This window comes from Phalacrocorax carbo, chromosome 25, assembly GCF_963921805.1.
Source record: "Phalacrocorax carbo chromosome 25, bPhaCar2.1, whole genome shotgun sequence".
Taxonomy (NCBI): Eukaryota; Metazoa; Chordata; class Aves; order Suliformes; family Phalacrocoracidae; genus Phalacrocorax; species Phalacrocorax carbo.
In genome coordinates, this window is record NC_087537.1 from 2,264,875 (window position 1) to 2,278,888 (window position 14,014).

The 14,014-nt window shown below is 59.3% G+C and overlaps 1 protein-coding gene across 2 annotated transcripts in view; it reads left to right on the forward strand.

Annotated features, from left to right (window-relative positions):
• Positions 1-14,014, forward strand: part of SRCIN1 (SRC kinase signaling inhibitor 1) — a 60,859-nt gene that overhangs the window by 12,768 nt on the left and 34,077 nt on the right. For both annotated transcript variants that reach the window (XM_064473638.1, XM_064473639.1), the window contains exon 3: positions 12,513-12,536. In XM_064473638.1, coding sequence (XP_064329708.1) covers positions 12,513-12,536 — 24 coding nt within the window. The remainder of the gene's footprint in view (positions 1-12,512; positions 12,537-14,014) is intronic.

The following is a 14,014-nucleotide window of genomic DNA, read 5'->3' on the forward strand; positions in this document are numbered from 1 at the left end:
CGAGCTGCCGCCCCGTCTTGCACCCTCCCTCGCCCGGCGGGGCTCCTCCGGGGAGCGCTGGGGGGGGGTGTCCCCGCTCCGCAGCCCCTCTCCTCGCGAAAAGGCTGTGGCTGGAGGCAAAGGGGAGAGGCCACATCCCGCACAGCTGCGGGGGGGCTGCGGTGATTTGCGCCAGCCCAGCATCCCGGGTTTTGGCTAAGGGTCGGTTATTGACGGTGGTTTTGCCATCGCATCGGCCCCAGCGGGGCCGGGAGCCGCACGCGGTGCAGGGTCCGTATCTGCGCTGCCGCTCGTGGGACGGAGCAGTGACATTTCTAGCCGCAGAGCGATATATCTCAGTAAATAACGAGGAGTCTTTCCCTTATTATTACAATGATGTAAAGACTTTTTTTTTTTTAAGCAGTAGCTATGAAAAAAAATCCATCTCGTGTTGACTTGGGATCTGATAAGCTTTGGAGGATTTTTATAAGGTGAAGGAAAGATGATCTGGATTCTGGAATTATCGTCTTTATTCCTGACCCCCCTCGCCTGGGGCTGTGGGTGCCCAGTGGGACCAGGGCATCTGGGGATCTGTTGGCACCAGTCAAACGCAGCCTGGCTTTTTGGGGCTCGGTGGCAGAGGGGCTCGGGCTCCCCTTGCGTGACCGTGCAGCGCCGCTGGTGGGTGCCCCGGGCTGGCTCCCTCCCTCCCCGGGCAGGGCGCTGGGCAGGGGCGCAGCCCCCTCCATCCGCCCGGCCCCGATCACCTGTTTGTAACTGGTGGGGAAAGAAACAGAAAAACCCGCAACCCCCCGCCCCGATCCTTTTTTTTTTTTTTCTCTTTTTAATTTTTTTATCTTTTTCTTCATTTTCCCTGCAGGTGGTAAATAATAATGGGGAGAAAATGAAACTAGAAACACTGGAAACCCTGGGTGCCAACCTTTAAATGACATTGGGATACAACACTCTGGGCCTGCCTGAAACGTTTGAAACTTGCTTTGCTATTCTAGGGGAGCCTGGCAGGTACTTCAGATCACAGGCTTTGCTATTTTGTCTTTTTTTTTTTTTTTAAAAAATTACATATGAGAGAGTTTACAAAATCAGAGGTGAATAGAAACATTTCATAAATGTCAACATCCCTTTCAGCGTGGCAAAGCCTGCAGCAAAACGCCATTGTACTCATGCATAGGAATTGGAAAGCGAGTGCAATATTAATTTTAATCATATGTATATATAACAGAGCGGGGGGAAAAAAAAGAACAGGCAAATAATTGTACCAACACCCAACAGACTGCTAGCAAAGCTGCGGATAAGTCCAAGGTGGCAGCTAGCTAATTTAAAACCCAGATGGGAGGACGTGTTAAATGGGCATGTTAACAATAAAGGGAGGAAAGGGAATCGGGACGAGACGGCTGCCGGCGGCTGCTGGGCTTCGGGGCTGCGTTTGGGGTAAATCCTGCCCCAGCGTGGGGCAGAGCCCGCGGGAGAGGGGTGGCGCGGGTTTCCCACCTCCGTGTGCATCGATGCTCTGGGGTGCGCGGTTTGGCCGGGGCCAGCCCCGCGGTGCCCGATGCTGAACGTTTAGGAAGCGAGGAACATCTTGAAAAATAATAATATGATGGTTTGAGGGGGTCACCCCGGCGCCCCCTCCCCGTTTCTCACTAATAGCCACATCGCTTTTGGCTGGGCTTTTCTGCCCGGGGCTGCGTATGAGCGGGAACGCATGGTTTTATGCAGACAAATTATAAACCCCAGAAAATAAGGGATTACAAACCCTTCCTCACCCGTACCCAGTGAAACGCATGCACGCCAGCTGTACGGCAATCAAGCCCTGTCTGCTCCGGTACCTTGCAGCTCATAAGCTGCAGCATAGGGTTAAATACCGCAGCAGAGCTGGAGCAGAAACAGGCTTCTTTCAGGTCTAAATAAAAGTATCTAAAAGCTTGGATTTAAGCTTGTCCAGTTCTGCTGCAGGGGGAAGGAAAAAAAAAGAAAAGGAAAAGGCTCGCGCTGAGCGTTAACGTGCCGGTGGCTGCCTGACAGCAGCAGATTTGCAGCTGCCCAGAATAAATCCGACTTTGGAATAAATAAATAACAGCCAGCGCAGATGTACGTACCCACAAAGCCAGGCCCTGCTCTTTCCTGCCTCGCCAAGGGGCCTCGCCAGCATCGCCGTGGGGTGCGTTGGTGGGGTGTGGGGCAGGAGCACCCTGCAGGCAGGGGGTGCAGGCAGGGGGTGCAGGCAGGGGTGCAGGCAGGTTGGGGAGGTGCTGGTTTGCTGCAGCTGGCTTTGTGCCTCAGTTTCCCCAAATAAATTGGGGGGGGTGGGGTCTTGGCTTTCTCCCTGCTCTGCGGTGGGGTGCGCTGCCACGTCGGGGACGTGTGGGGGGCTGAAGTTTGGGGCTGGGGCTGCGTGTGGCTGCGTCTGCGGGCAGGGGGAGCGGCGATTCTGCTCTCCCAGCTAGGAGCAATTTTTTTTTGCATTGGTTATTCTCAGTAGAACTTCGCCCTTCTCCATAACGCTGTCGGCTCAGCAGCTCCCGGGGTTTGCAAGCACTGCTTATGCCGGTGGGCTGGGCTGGGCGTGCAGCCCCCCGCTCCTGCCCATGGATGCTCAGACCCCGCTCCCCCTCATTAAAAAGAGTTTTTTAAAAAACCCCAGGTATTTTTAATGAACTTGCAGTTGTTGAGCCTTTTGGGGAGCATGTGCTGATGCACTTCTGCAAAACTGTAGGAAGGAAAAGCTCCTGGGGAATTCGGGGTCCCAGGACCCTGGGGAGCTGGGGGAGTTGATAAAAGCCATGCCAAGCCCTTGCAGGCTGGGTGCAGGGTGACACCAGGGCTTGCGCAGCTCCTGCACAGGCTACAAAACCCCTGGGGGTGCCGGGGTGGGGGGCCCCTGGCAGCACCCTGTGCTGCAGCAGCATCTTACGGGGGGGGTGTGCACATGCAACGTGTGCGTGCATGTGTGTGCATGCACCGTGCTGCCTGCGCCCACCCCACAGCTTGTCCTGAGCCCACCTTCTATGGCTCTGACAGGGTGCGTGGGGGGCAAACACCGCAAAGCTGCTGGGCCTGCAGGGCTCTCCCACCCCTGCACCCCTTGGACTCTGCCCCCATTGTCCCCTGGCACCCACCCGTGCTCCAACTGCCACATGGCACCCTCACTGCCCGCAGCACCCACCCTGTCCCATTGCACCCCCAGTTCTTCCCAGCACCCAACCTGTCCCATTGCACCCCCAATTTCCCCCAGCACCCACCCTGTCCCATTGCACCCCCAGTTCCCCCCAGCACCCACCCCTGCCCCATTGCACCCCCAATTTCCCCCAGCACCCACCCTGTCCCATTGCACCCCCAGTTCCTCCCAGCACCCACCCTACCTCATTGCACCAATTCCTCCCAGCACCCACCCTGTCCCATTGCACCCCCAATTTCCCCCAGCACCCACCCTGTCCCATTGCACCCCCAGTTCCCCCCAGCACCCACCCCTGCCCCATTGCACCCCCAATTTCCCCCAGCACCCACCCTGTCCCATTGCACCCCCAGTTCCTCCCAGCACCCACCCTGTCCCATTGCACCCCCAGTTCCTCCCAGCACCCACCCTACCTCATTGCACCAATTCCTCCCAGCACTCACCCTGTCCCATTGCACCCCCAATTTCCCCCAGCACCCACCCTGTCCCATTGCACCCCCAATTTCCCCCAGCACCCACCCTGTCCCATTGCACCCCCAGTTCCTCCCAGCACCCACCCTGTCCCATTGCACCCCCAATTTCCCCCAGCACCCACCCTGTCCCATTGCACCCCCAGTTCCTCCCAGCACCCACCCTACCTCATTGCACCAATTCCTCCCAGCACCCACCCTGTCCCATTGCACCCCCAATTTCCCCCAGCACCCACCCTGTCCCATTGCACCCCCAGTTCCCCCCAGCACCCACCCTGTCCCATTGCACCCCTAGTTCCTCCCATCACCCCCCCCCCGAGAGCGCGCGCCCCCCCTGGCGGCCCGGCGCCGCGCGGCGGCAGGTGGAGTCGCCGTTGCCATGGCGACCGCGCCCCTGTGAGGGCGGGCGCGCGGGGCCGGCGGCCGCAGCGGCGGGAGGTGCGCACAGGCCCCGCCCCCTCGAGCCGAGCCGAGCCGAGCCGAGCCGAGCCGAGCCGAGCCGAGCCGAGCCGAGCCGAGCCGAGCCGAGCCGAGCCGAGCCGAGCCGAGCCGAGCCGAGCTCATCGGCGCTGCGGATCGCGGGCCGGGCTCACCTGCCGCAGGTACCGGGGCGGGAGGGGGGGGTCGGTGGGGTGGAGCGGGGCGCGTCCCCCGGGGTGGGTGCGGGTCCGGTGTCGCGATTTCCTCCTGTCCCCGGTGTCCGGCTGCCCGTACCGCCGTCCCCCGACCGCCCCTTCCCCAGGTATCCTGGCGTCCCTGCCACCCCCCCATCTTAGCATCCCCCTCCCCAAACATCCCGGCCCCCACCCGAGATCCCGGTCCCGCTCTCCCACCCCCATCACCACCCGATGGCCCCGATCGTGCCCTTCCCCTGGCCGCGGGGCTGAGCCCCAGGGCGGGGACAGCCCCCCTTGTCCTCCAGACCCCCCTTCCTCTCCAGCCCCCCCCCTTTGACCTACAGCCCCCCCCCTTGCTTTCCATCTCCCCCTTTGCTCTCCAGCCCCCGCCTTGCCCCCTCAGCCCCCCTACCTTCCCCTTTCCTGGGGGTCCCCCCACTCCCAGGCTCGCGGCTGGGAGGGGGTGGCCGTTTGTGGGTGCCACCGACCCTGTGTTGCCCTTTGCAGCAGCTGGGTCGGGGGGGGGCTCACCCTGCCCCCCCCGGGTGCACATGGGGCTGTGCAAAACCCCCAGCGGTGCCCCTGCCAGCCCCACTGTTCAGCCCCCCATCTTCCCAGGGCAGCGCCGTGGTGTCACCCGTGTCCCCAGCCCTCTGCAGGGGACACTGCTCCCCTCTCCCCTTCTTGGGCTGCAGCGCGGGCAGCCGGAGAGGGGCAGATGGTGGCCTGGGCACGCAGCATCCCCGCGCCATGTGGGAGCTTGTCTTGCCTCCAGCTCGCTTGGCCGAGCATCCTTCCCGCGGGGGACCTGCCGGTGCCACGAAGACCCCCCCCCGCAGTGTGTACCCAACCCGGCCAGGCAGCGGGACCACCACGATGGGAGGAGCGGTTTGACAGTGTCTCGCTCCAGCCCCCCGGGAGGCACCGGAGCTGGGCACGTGGAGAGGTACCCGTGGCCTTGGCGTGAGGTTGGCATCGTCTTGTCCTTATGGGGTGCCTGGCCAGGCTGGGGGTGCCCCTGTGCAGGCAGGACATGGGGTACCTGGGCACTTTGCTTTTGCAAAACCGGTGGTGATGGTGGGTTGCGAACGCTGCCTGAAGCAAAGCGGTCGGTGGGCGCTCGCTGGGTCAATGGGAGCGAGAAGCGGGACCCTTCGTTGCTCTTCCCGGTGTCTGATCTTGGCCTCCAGAGGTGGAGTGCGTTGTGAACCACTGCAAACTGCTGTAATGGTGGAGGAGAGCGTGCGTGGCTGTCAGGAGCAACATGAACAAGCGTGTGTGTGTGTGTGTGTGTGTGTGTGTGTGTCCCTATGCCTGCAGCCAGAGCTGTCTCTATTGATTCTCTTATTTTTCCCCTACTGGGAGCAGTTCCTGGCTGATTAAAAGAGACCTGGCCCAAGGTTTGGCTGGGAATCAGGTCCCTGGGAGGTGCGAGTCATGCAAAGGTCTGTGGGTCACCCCGCTTCTCCTTGGGCTTTATGCACGCAGCAGGGAGGAAGCGGATCTTGAAGTCCCTGAGAAGTGGGTAATAAATCCGGCCACGCTGATGACAGCGATGGCACCCCTGGGGAGGACATTAATGAGCCTGTGGTGTAGTCCGGCAGGGAGATTCCCAGTGGACTCCCATCAGGAATTGGATCCGACCCCGTCCCGGCGGCAGGTGGGATGTGCCTGGCTCGCTCCCCTCGGCGCGTTTGGGCTCCCAGCGCTCCCCCGTTCCTCGCCGCGGTGCCGGCACGGCCGTCGGGGCCGCCAGCCTGGAAGGGGCGTGCGTATTCCTGCCTCTCCGGCACGCGCGGAGGTGACGATGGGAATGCGAGCGTCCATCCCTGCCCCGCCGCCCAAAGTTTCCTGTTGTTCCTAACCCAAATTCGGGCTCCTTCTGCCGGTGGCCTCGGGGGGGTCTTTGCGAGACGGCCTCGGGCTGCTGCCTCCCCCGGTGGCACGGCGCTGGGCTGGCGCTGAGCGGCGTTGGGAGAGAGAACGCCAAGAAGCTGCAGCAGCCAGAAAGGCAGCTCTTCTGTCCCCGCTGGTGATGCAGACCTGGCTCCAGCGGTGCTGGCAGCGTTAGGCAGGGAGCAAAGAAGTCGGTCTCCATCCGCGGCCGTGTGTCAGTGCCCTCTGCCTCTCCCCCCTTGCTTTTCTGCTGGCCGGGCAGGGTGGGGGCCGCACCCTCCGCTGCACCCCCCGGTGCTGGTACCCCCCAGGGGTGCTGCGGTGGGAGGCAGGGCTGTGGGACTGCTGTAACCCCATCGGGAGGCGGTTGCAGTGCTGACAGATCTGCAGGTCCTTGAGGTCCAGGGGACCCTGCGGAGGATCCAGCCCTGCTCGTCCTTGGCGTGGGGTCCTGCAGGGATGAGCTTCCCTGGGTTTGGAGGCACCTGACGGAGGGTGGAAGGTCACCCCAAAGCTCTCGGGGGTGGAATCCTGGGGCTGTCGCTGGCAGCGGGGAGTGGATGGATGCTCGGGGAGTGGATGGATGCTCGCTGCCTGCTCGCTGCCTGCTCGCTGCCGGGTTTACCTTGCACGTCCCTATTGTGTTGGTCCACCTACGCCGTGCCGTTGCCATAGCTACTCTGCAATCTGATCTGCCCAACTTCTGCCTGCTTTCCCTGCCTTCCCCCCAAAACCTTTGGCCCTGCTCCCTGGCCACCCTCCCCACACCCTGGGAGCAGGATGGAGGGTGGGGGAGACCTCAGTCCCCATGCTGGGGGGCACGGCTCCTGCCCCTGCCGGCATGGGGGCCAGGCGGTGACGGGGCAGAGACCCCCCGTCCCTGTCATGAGCAGGTTGAGGATGTGCTGAGCGCCAAGCCTGGACCCCAGGGAACCTGGAGCACAAGAGGCATCCCTGACCTTGGATGTGGAGGGCACAGAAGGGAGATTTTAAAGCCCAAACTGACAGTTGCATGGCTGATCCTCAGCAGAGCATTTGTCCTGATGCATCACTACTCCGGGGTGCATTGCTACAGACAGATGTTGATGCTGATTTGCTTTGTATTGGCGTCAGGAAAGGAGGGGGCTTGAGTAAGGGTCAGGGGTGCAAATCCATTGATGTCCAAGGGCATTTGTGCTCTAATATCGCCTGGGCTGCCTCGGAGATGCTGCCTTGCGGGTCAAGGCTGTGATTGCTGCTGGAGACCTGACGCACCTCTCCTGGAGAGTGGGCTGATGTGTGGGCAGACGGAGGGACGGTGCGGTCCTGCAGGCAAACTTTGAGCAGTGCAGCCGGGCCAGGGGCCTGGCGGTGATGCCTGCCACCAGGTCGCTGTGACAACCTGCTATGGCATCTCTGATGCCATGTCTCTTGATGAACATCAGAGCCTCTTTGGGCTGGAGGCTGGGGAGGCGTGTAGGAAAAGCCAAGCCTCAGCCTAAAGATGCCTGTGCCTGAAAGAGAAGGGGCAAAGCAAGCGCCTTGGTGCCCTGTTCATGGTGGGGTCTGGGTTGGGTGACTCACCAAGGCCCCTTAGGAGCCCGGCTGTGATGGGAAGCAGACCCAGCGCTCCTGCATCCCGCCTTGGCTGGCGCTGGCCTCTCTCCTGCGTGCTGGGACGCTCGGGTTCGAGAGGTCCTTTAGCAACCATTGCGAGCCCTCAGGTGACAATATCTGCAATGCACGGTGTCGGTGTCGCTCTTCACTCTATCTGGTTACTCTTCGCATTCAACTATCTTGTCATTTGGCTATTTCCACTTCAATTTAGTTTCTGTTGTGCTGAAAAAGCATTAAAAAACTTTAATACGGAGAAAGAGATTAAATTCACTTTACTGTTATTTTTCAAGGAGATTTTTGTTTGTCAAGACGTTGCGCCTGAGGGGGGCTCTATCAGAAACTGGAACTCCTGAAAATGAGTTAATTAAAAAGCCAATGAAACTGCTTCTGTCCCTCCCTTCAGTGGAGCGTGCTGGGGATGCTGCTGCTGTCCATTTCAGAGGGACGCATTCGGCCCTGCCTTGTTAATCACTAACAGATTTGGGTTATAATTGCTAACCAGGGGAAGTCTGCCTTGGTCAAGGCAGTGACTCACTTGGATTTAATTTACCTCCTGGTCTTCTCCTGGGACAATCACAAAGACTTTTTCTTTAACTTAACTACAAAATGTTCTTCTCCACGTTCCCCCAGCCCTGGTTTCCCTCTGCTCTGCAGCGTGTGTGTGTGTGTGCATGCGGGCGCATCTCTCTGAGCATTCGTGCGTGCATGGGTTCCCTCATGGCCGTGGGCTCACAGGAGCATCTCAACCCCCCCTTTTGTGCTTGCACGCGTGCCTCGGCTCCTAAGAGCACACACGTGTGCACGTCTGTGCTTTGGGGGGCCCCCAGTCCTCGTTAGTCCATCATTTTGCAGCATCATGGACATGACTTTCATTGTAATTATAATCTCAGCCTTTGTAATTCTTCATACCTTCTGCACAGCTCTGCTGCAAGCGAGCCGCCTGTTTTATCGGTTGTAACAAGGCTGTCGCTTCAAATCCTCTCTCAGACCATTATCTCCCCTTGATGCTTTTGAAGAGCCAGCGATATGTTAATTCTAGCTTGGCCCTCTTCTCTTCCCTTCTCTTTGTACAAATCCACCCTTGCCAGCCTGGCTGGCTGCCGCGATGCTTGCAGGGGAGCTGGGCGCAGCGCTCGGGCGCTCCCTGCTCTGTCCCCTGGCTTTGGGGGGGGCTGGGGGGAGGTGGCCGCATTTCAGGCTGTGGCTGCTTGTGCTGCCCTTGTCCCCGGTCACTGCCATCTCGTGGGGCGCAGCCTGTGCCCGGAGCGGGGTACCTGTGCCGGGGGAACGCGTCCTCGTTGCTTCGGGAGATTTGGGGAGGGTGGAGGATGAGCAAACGGCAGGACGGGCTGGGCAAAGCGCCGGCGCTGAGCCCTGCTCCTGCCAAGCCCGGTGCGGCAGCAGTGCCTGCGAGGACAGATGGAGCTCCCGAAAGGTCTCCTGGTGGTGTCCATCGCCCACTTGGCCCTGGCAGACGGCACCAGATTGTCGGCCCTGGACAGTCCTGCCTCTCGGCAGGGTACGGGCAGCGCAGGCAGCGCATCCCCTGCGCCCCATCCAGCCCTGCTTGGGGGTCCCGCACCGCTCCTGCGGCTGCCAGTGAAGGGGCTTTTCTGGGGCCAGATCCAGGGACCTGGGAGAGGGTGGGTGCCGTGCTGTGCCGTCCTGGCTCGTGCTCTGGGTCACGCTACCCAGCCCAAATCTCTTCCAGAATATTCTTGATTCCCTCCCACGGCACTTGGGCTTCGGACAAGCTCATCGCCGGTTTGATGTGGAGTGGTTGTGTGCGGTGGGGATGTAATTTATGGACTTTGTGATAAGCCTGTCCAGTCATCCTAAAATAATAAATAAAATACATACCAAGGGCTGGCATGAGATAGGATCAGTAATATCAGGGTCTGAAGAAAATTACTGAGACTCTTCAACAGCAAAATAAAGAGCACGGAGGGGAAAAAAAAAAGAGTTGCAGAAGGAAAAAGTCAGGATCATCCATCTCCGGCCACAGACTGGCTCGGGGCCCTTTGGGGACTGGGACAGTCTGGTTTGGCCAGAACTCTCCCCAGCGGTGCTTGGAGTATTTGGCCAAAATATCCAGTCCCATTATGGAGGCCCATTGCAGCCATTGAGAGCACAAAGGAGTTAAGATTGGGGTGAGCATCCCCTCAAAGGCAGCGTATCCATGCCTCCAGGGACCAGGCACCTCTGGCGCTGCCCTCCCCGGGTGGGGGGGGTCTCTTGTCCCCCTCCCTTGCCTGGGTGTAGTGGTGGGGAGGTGGGGAGAACCAGCTGCTGGAGGGGGCGAGTCTGGCACGGGAAGGGGATGAAGAATTTACTCCTGCCCATTTGAAATCGGCTGTGATTTATTAAGGGTCCCTCGCGCAGCCTTTCCTAGGGGGTGGCATCCGAGTCTGGCCTCGCGGAGTTTGGATGAGGGCTGCCAAGCAGAAGCACAGTTACAAAACTGCTGTCCTGCTCAGCTTAACTCGAGACATTTCCGAATCAAGGCACGGCACGTCAAACCCTTCAGGAGCTGATGCAATCCTGCTCACCTCTCGGAGGCAGCGAGATGGGCTGCTGTTTCCCGCGGCTCCTCTGGCCGAGGAGGAGCGTGCTGGCGGGCGCGCGGCTGCAGCAGCCCGAGCTTCTACCCGGGGTCAGATGCTTTGCCTTGACACATGGCAACGCTGCAGTTTGGGCTTTGCCCCCGTGCACGGCGGGCAGGTACCAACGCTGCCAGCCTCGCCTGGTCCCCGGCATCCTGCGCCCGGCATCTCGCACCGAGAGCTCGGGCTGCGGGTGCAGCTGGCATGTTAATTCCTAGACACGACGGATGGCTTCGTTTGGTCCCGAAAGGCATTCTGAGGCAGTTTCCTTCTTTCAAGCTCCTGGTGTTTTGGAAAAGCTTTACGTGCCCGGCATAGGCTTGGATCCTGCTGGTTGTTATCTAATAGTGCCTGGTAATCACGGCTCTGGACTTCTATTTCTGGTTCTGCTTCTGAGTCACGGTGTGCCCTTGGAAAAGACCTTTGTGCCTTGAGGTTTGTCTGCATGAAAACACTGCGCTTGTTTGACTTAAATCACTTTTAAAAGAGTTTTGGTTTGTTTGAGGCAGAACTTGGTCTGAGTCTACTGATATCTTATGGAATATTAATGTGGACTGCATCTTGAATTGGAATAAGAGCATCCTGCTGGTGGCCGAGATGAGTCTAACAAGTGAATTTGGGCTTATACACATAGACTAGGCTTCTGTTTACCTTGTCAGCAGAAAGGTTAATACCCCAGCAGCAAATCTGCTAGTGGATTGTTAAAGTCCTTGGATAAATACTCCCTGATGGTCTAACCTTATGGCAACGTCTTCCTCTGCTCCCAGATCACTGCGATAGGCAGCCACTCCTTGGCAGCCTCTCGGCATTGCAGGGGCTGGTGGGGACTGGGAGCTTGGTGCGGGAGCTTGCTTTCCATATGAAATCATCATCATCGTCATCATCATCATCACCATCATCATCATAATCATCCTCTAAGTAACAAAGTAGGTTTGCAGCCATGGTGATTGTGGTGGGGAAATAAATGCTGTAAAAAATCAAGGCAGTGGGTGGGTGCGAGAGGGGAGAAAAGAGCAGTCAAGAACTTTGATCCCAATAAAAAAACTGTTCTGCACCCGTTTGTCCCACCCCGCCCATCAGCTGCACATCTCGGTGATAACAAAATGCTTCCCCTTCCAGCAAGGTGGATCACGCTCCTTGTCTAATTTCTAATTTCCAGATCTAATTCCCCCCCCGCTGCGTGCGCGGCTTTCTCAGACGCGGTCTCAGGGTACCGCTGGAGCCGGGGTGCTGCTGCCCGGGCTGGGCTGCGTGGGCATCAGGGGACCAGCCCCGGGGCGGGATGAAGCTGCTTGCGACGCTGCTGTGGCAAGCGCGTGCCCTGCTCTGAGGGGCTCCGCTTCGCCCGCGGCGGCGGGGAGCTCGCCTGTGCCCGTGCTGGGGATGCTCGGCCCTGGCGTGCTCTCGGTCCCCGCCTTGTCCGCTGAGGACTTGCCGGGCTCCTGCGGCCCCGTCCTGGCTGCGCGAGCCCGGTGCTGCCCTGGGAGCGGGGCTCGAGTCTCCAACCCCCGTGCCGCTCCGCTGCCCGACGGTGGGTATCGCAGCTCCGAGCCTCCGTGGGGCGTTCGGTGCAATCTCCCACTGGTGGTTATCGGTGGGTGGCTTGGGAGAAGAAAGCTCCCAAGCTCTCCAGCTTGCTGGGCTGTAAGCGATGCCAGCTCCTGTCATTCGCTGTAGCGCATTGGCTTGACACCGGTGGAAGCGCTGCAAAGAAGCAACAGAGGGAGGTAGCAGGGGCAAAGAGGGGGGGGATTGGAAGATCTGTTTAAAAATTGAAATTATTCTGGCTTCCAGCACCGCCTCCCCGGGCAGCAGGCCGACCGGCACGTGCGGGGTGGTGTGAGCGTACCAGTGACTCCAGCAGTGATGCTGGGCTGCCGTCCCGCTCCCCGCTTCGCTCTGCTCCCGCTACCTGGCACCCCGGTCTGCATTCAACCCCCTTCCCTGCCTGCTTGCATGATCCTGCTTCCCCTTGGCCGGCCCTTAGCAGCATGAAACTTAAGCAACCCGTTGGGAGGGGACTTTAAGCAGAAACGAGAGCAGGTTTAATGTCACAGTTTAAAGTCAACAATTCTCAAAAGGAAAACAAAAGTAAAACCAGAATCTTAATGGTATTTTTTTTGTTTTCTTTTGTTTTCTTGTTTTATTTTTTTGTTAGCAACCCAACTACTGGAGCTTTAAGGTCAGTATTTCTGATTTTTCATGCCTCTGTTTGAAATGCATGCACTTTTCCACCCTTGCCTCATCTCTGTGTCTGTGTCAGGGGGTGGGAGCTCGGGTTTTCTCTTGAGGATTCCTGGGCCAAAGCAGTTTGTTCTCGGCTCAGCAGCAGTTTAAGCGCGTGAGAAGGATCTTATGCTTTTGGGCCGAGTTGTTGTGCGGATACAAACCTGTTCTTTGAGAGGGATGAACCTGTGTTCTGCCCTCAGTTAGACCACTATCACCCCGTAGCCAAATCCTGCTGCTGTAGAGTTATGTCATTGCAGCAGAGAACTTAATTCCGGGAAAAGGATGGGAAAGAGCCTGTTCCAGATAGCTCAGAAATCCACCTGCGGAGCTCCATCCCGGTGCCCGCTCCCGGGCAGAGATACAAGGATTGCCCTGGTTTCCAGCCTCCTCCTCCCCGTCGCTGTCGGGGGGCTGCGAGCGGAGCCTGTCCCTGCCGAGCGCCGGGACCCGCCGTGCTTCCCACCACACGGTGCGTCGGTCGTTTATCCGCGCTTGACCGTTTGACCAGCGCCGCTTCCCCCTTCGGGCTCTTCCTCTCCCCCTCCTGAGCCCCTCGTTCCGCGGAGAGCCCAGGCCGACCCCGCGCGATGGGCAGGAGGCGAGCTCGGGGGGGGGGCTGGGGATGGGGGGTGCTGGCGTGCTGCTCCCTAAAGCTGGGCTGTGCCTGCACCGTGCAGGAATCTGTGCAGGAGGTGGGGTTGATGGAGAGAGAGGAGGAACGGGCTTTCTAACACAAATGCCGTGCCGGAGCCCAGAGACCGGCTTGCGTGTGGCGTGTCGGGGGATCTCTAGACCGGACAGCAAAGTTACTTGTTCGGCTGGTGGCGCTGAGCCCTGCGGAGGGGAGGGGGCGGCTCTGTCCTGCGCTGGCCATCGCACCTCTCTCCATCCTCCGCTCTGTCGCTTGGGCGTTACGGTACCAGCCTGTTTGTCAGGAGGCTGCTGCAGGAGCTGCAGAGTAGAGAAAGCGTTAAGTGTTTGCTTTATTGCACCGGGATCTTTGTGCCTAAACCCACCTCTTCCAGGCGACACAAAGGGAACCCCGACGGGAGCCTCCTGGCAGTGCCGAGGGTCTGTGCCTGCCCGGTGATTCCTGCCAGCACCTTGCAAACAGTTGCCCTATTGTCTGGCAGGGTGAAGTACGCATGTCATTGCAACACCCCTTCCTCCCTCCTCCTCCTCGCCCAGGGATGCGGTGGCAACACTTCAAGGTCAGGCGTGTTGCTGGATGACCTTGGCGTGTTGTCCCCGGTGGGTTTGCTCTTCCTGTGGAAAAAACAGGCGCGTTCCTTGGTTGGCAGCGGAGAGCAGAGGAGTCGTAAAATGCATAATATGTGCACTTGTTCCGAGTTTTCATTCTTGAAGTACTTGCGGCGTAAAACGCGTGCGAACAGCGGCTCCCCGAATATTCAGCTGTTTGAGTTCTCACCA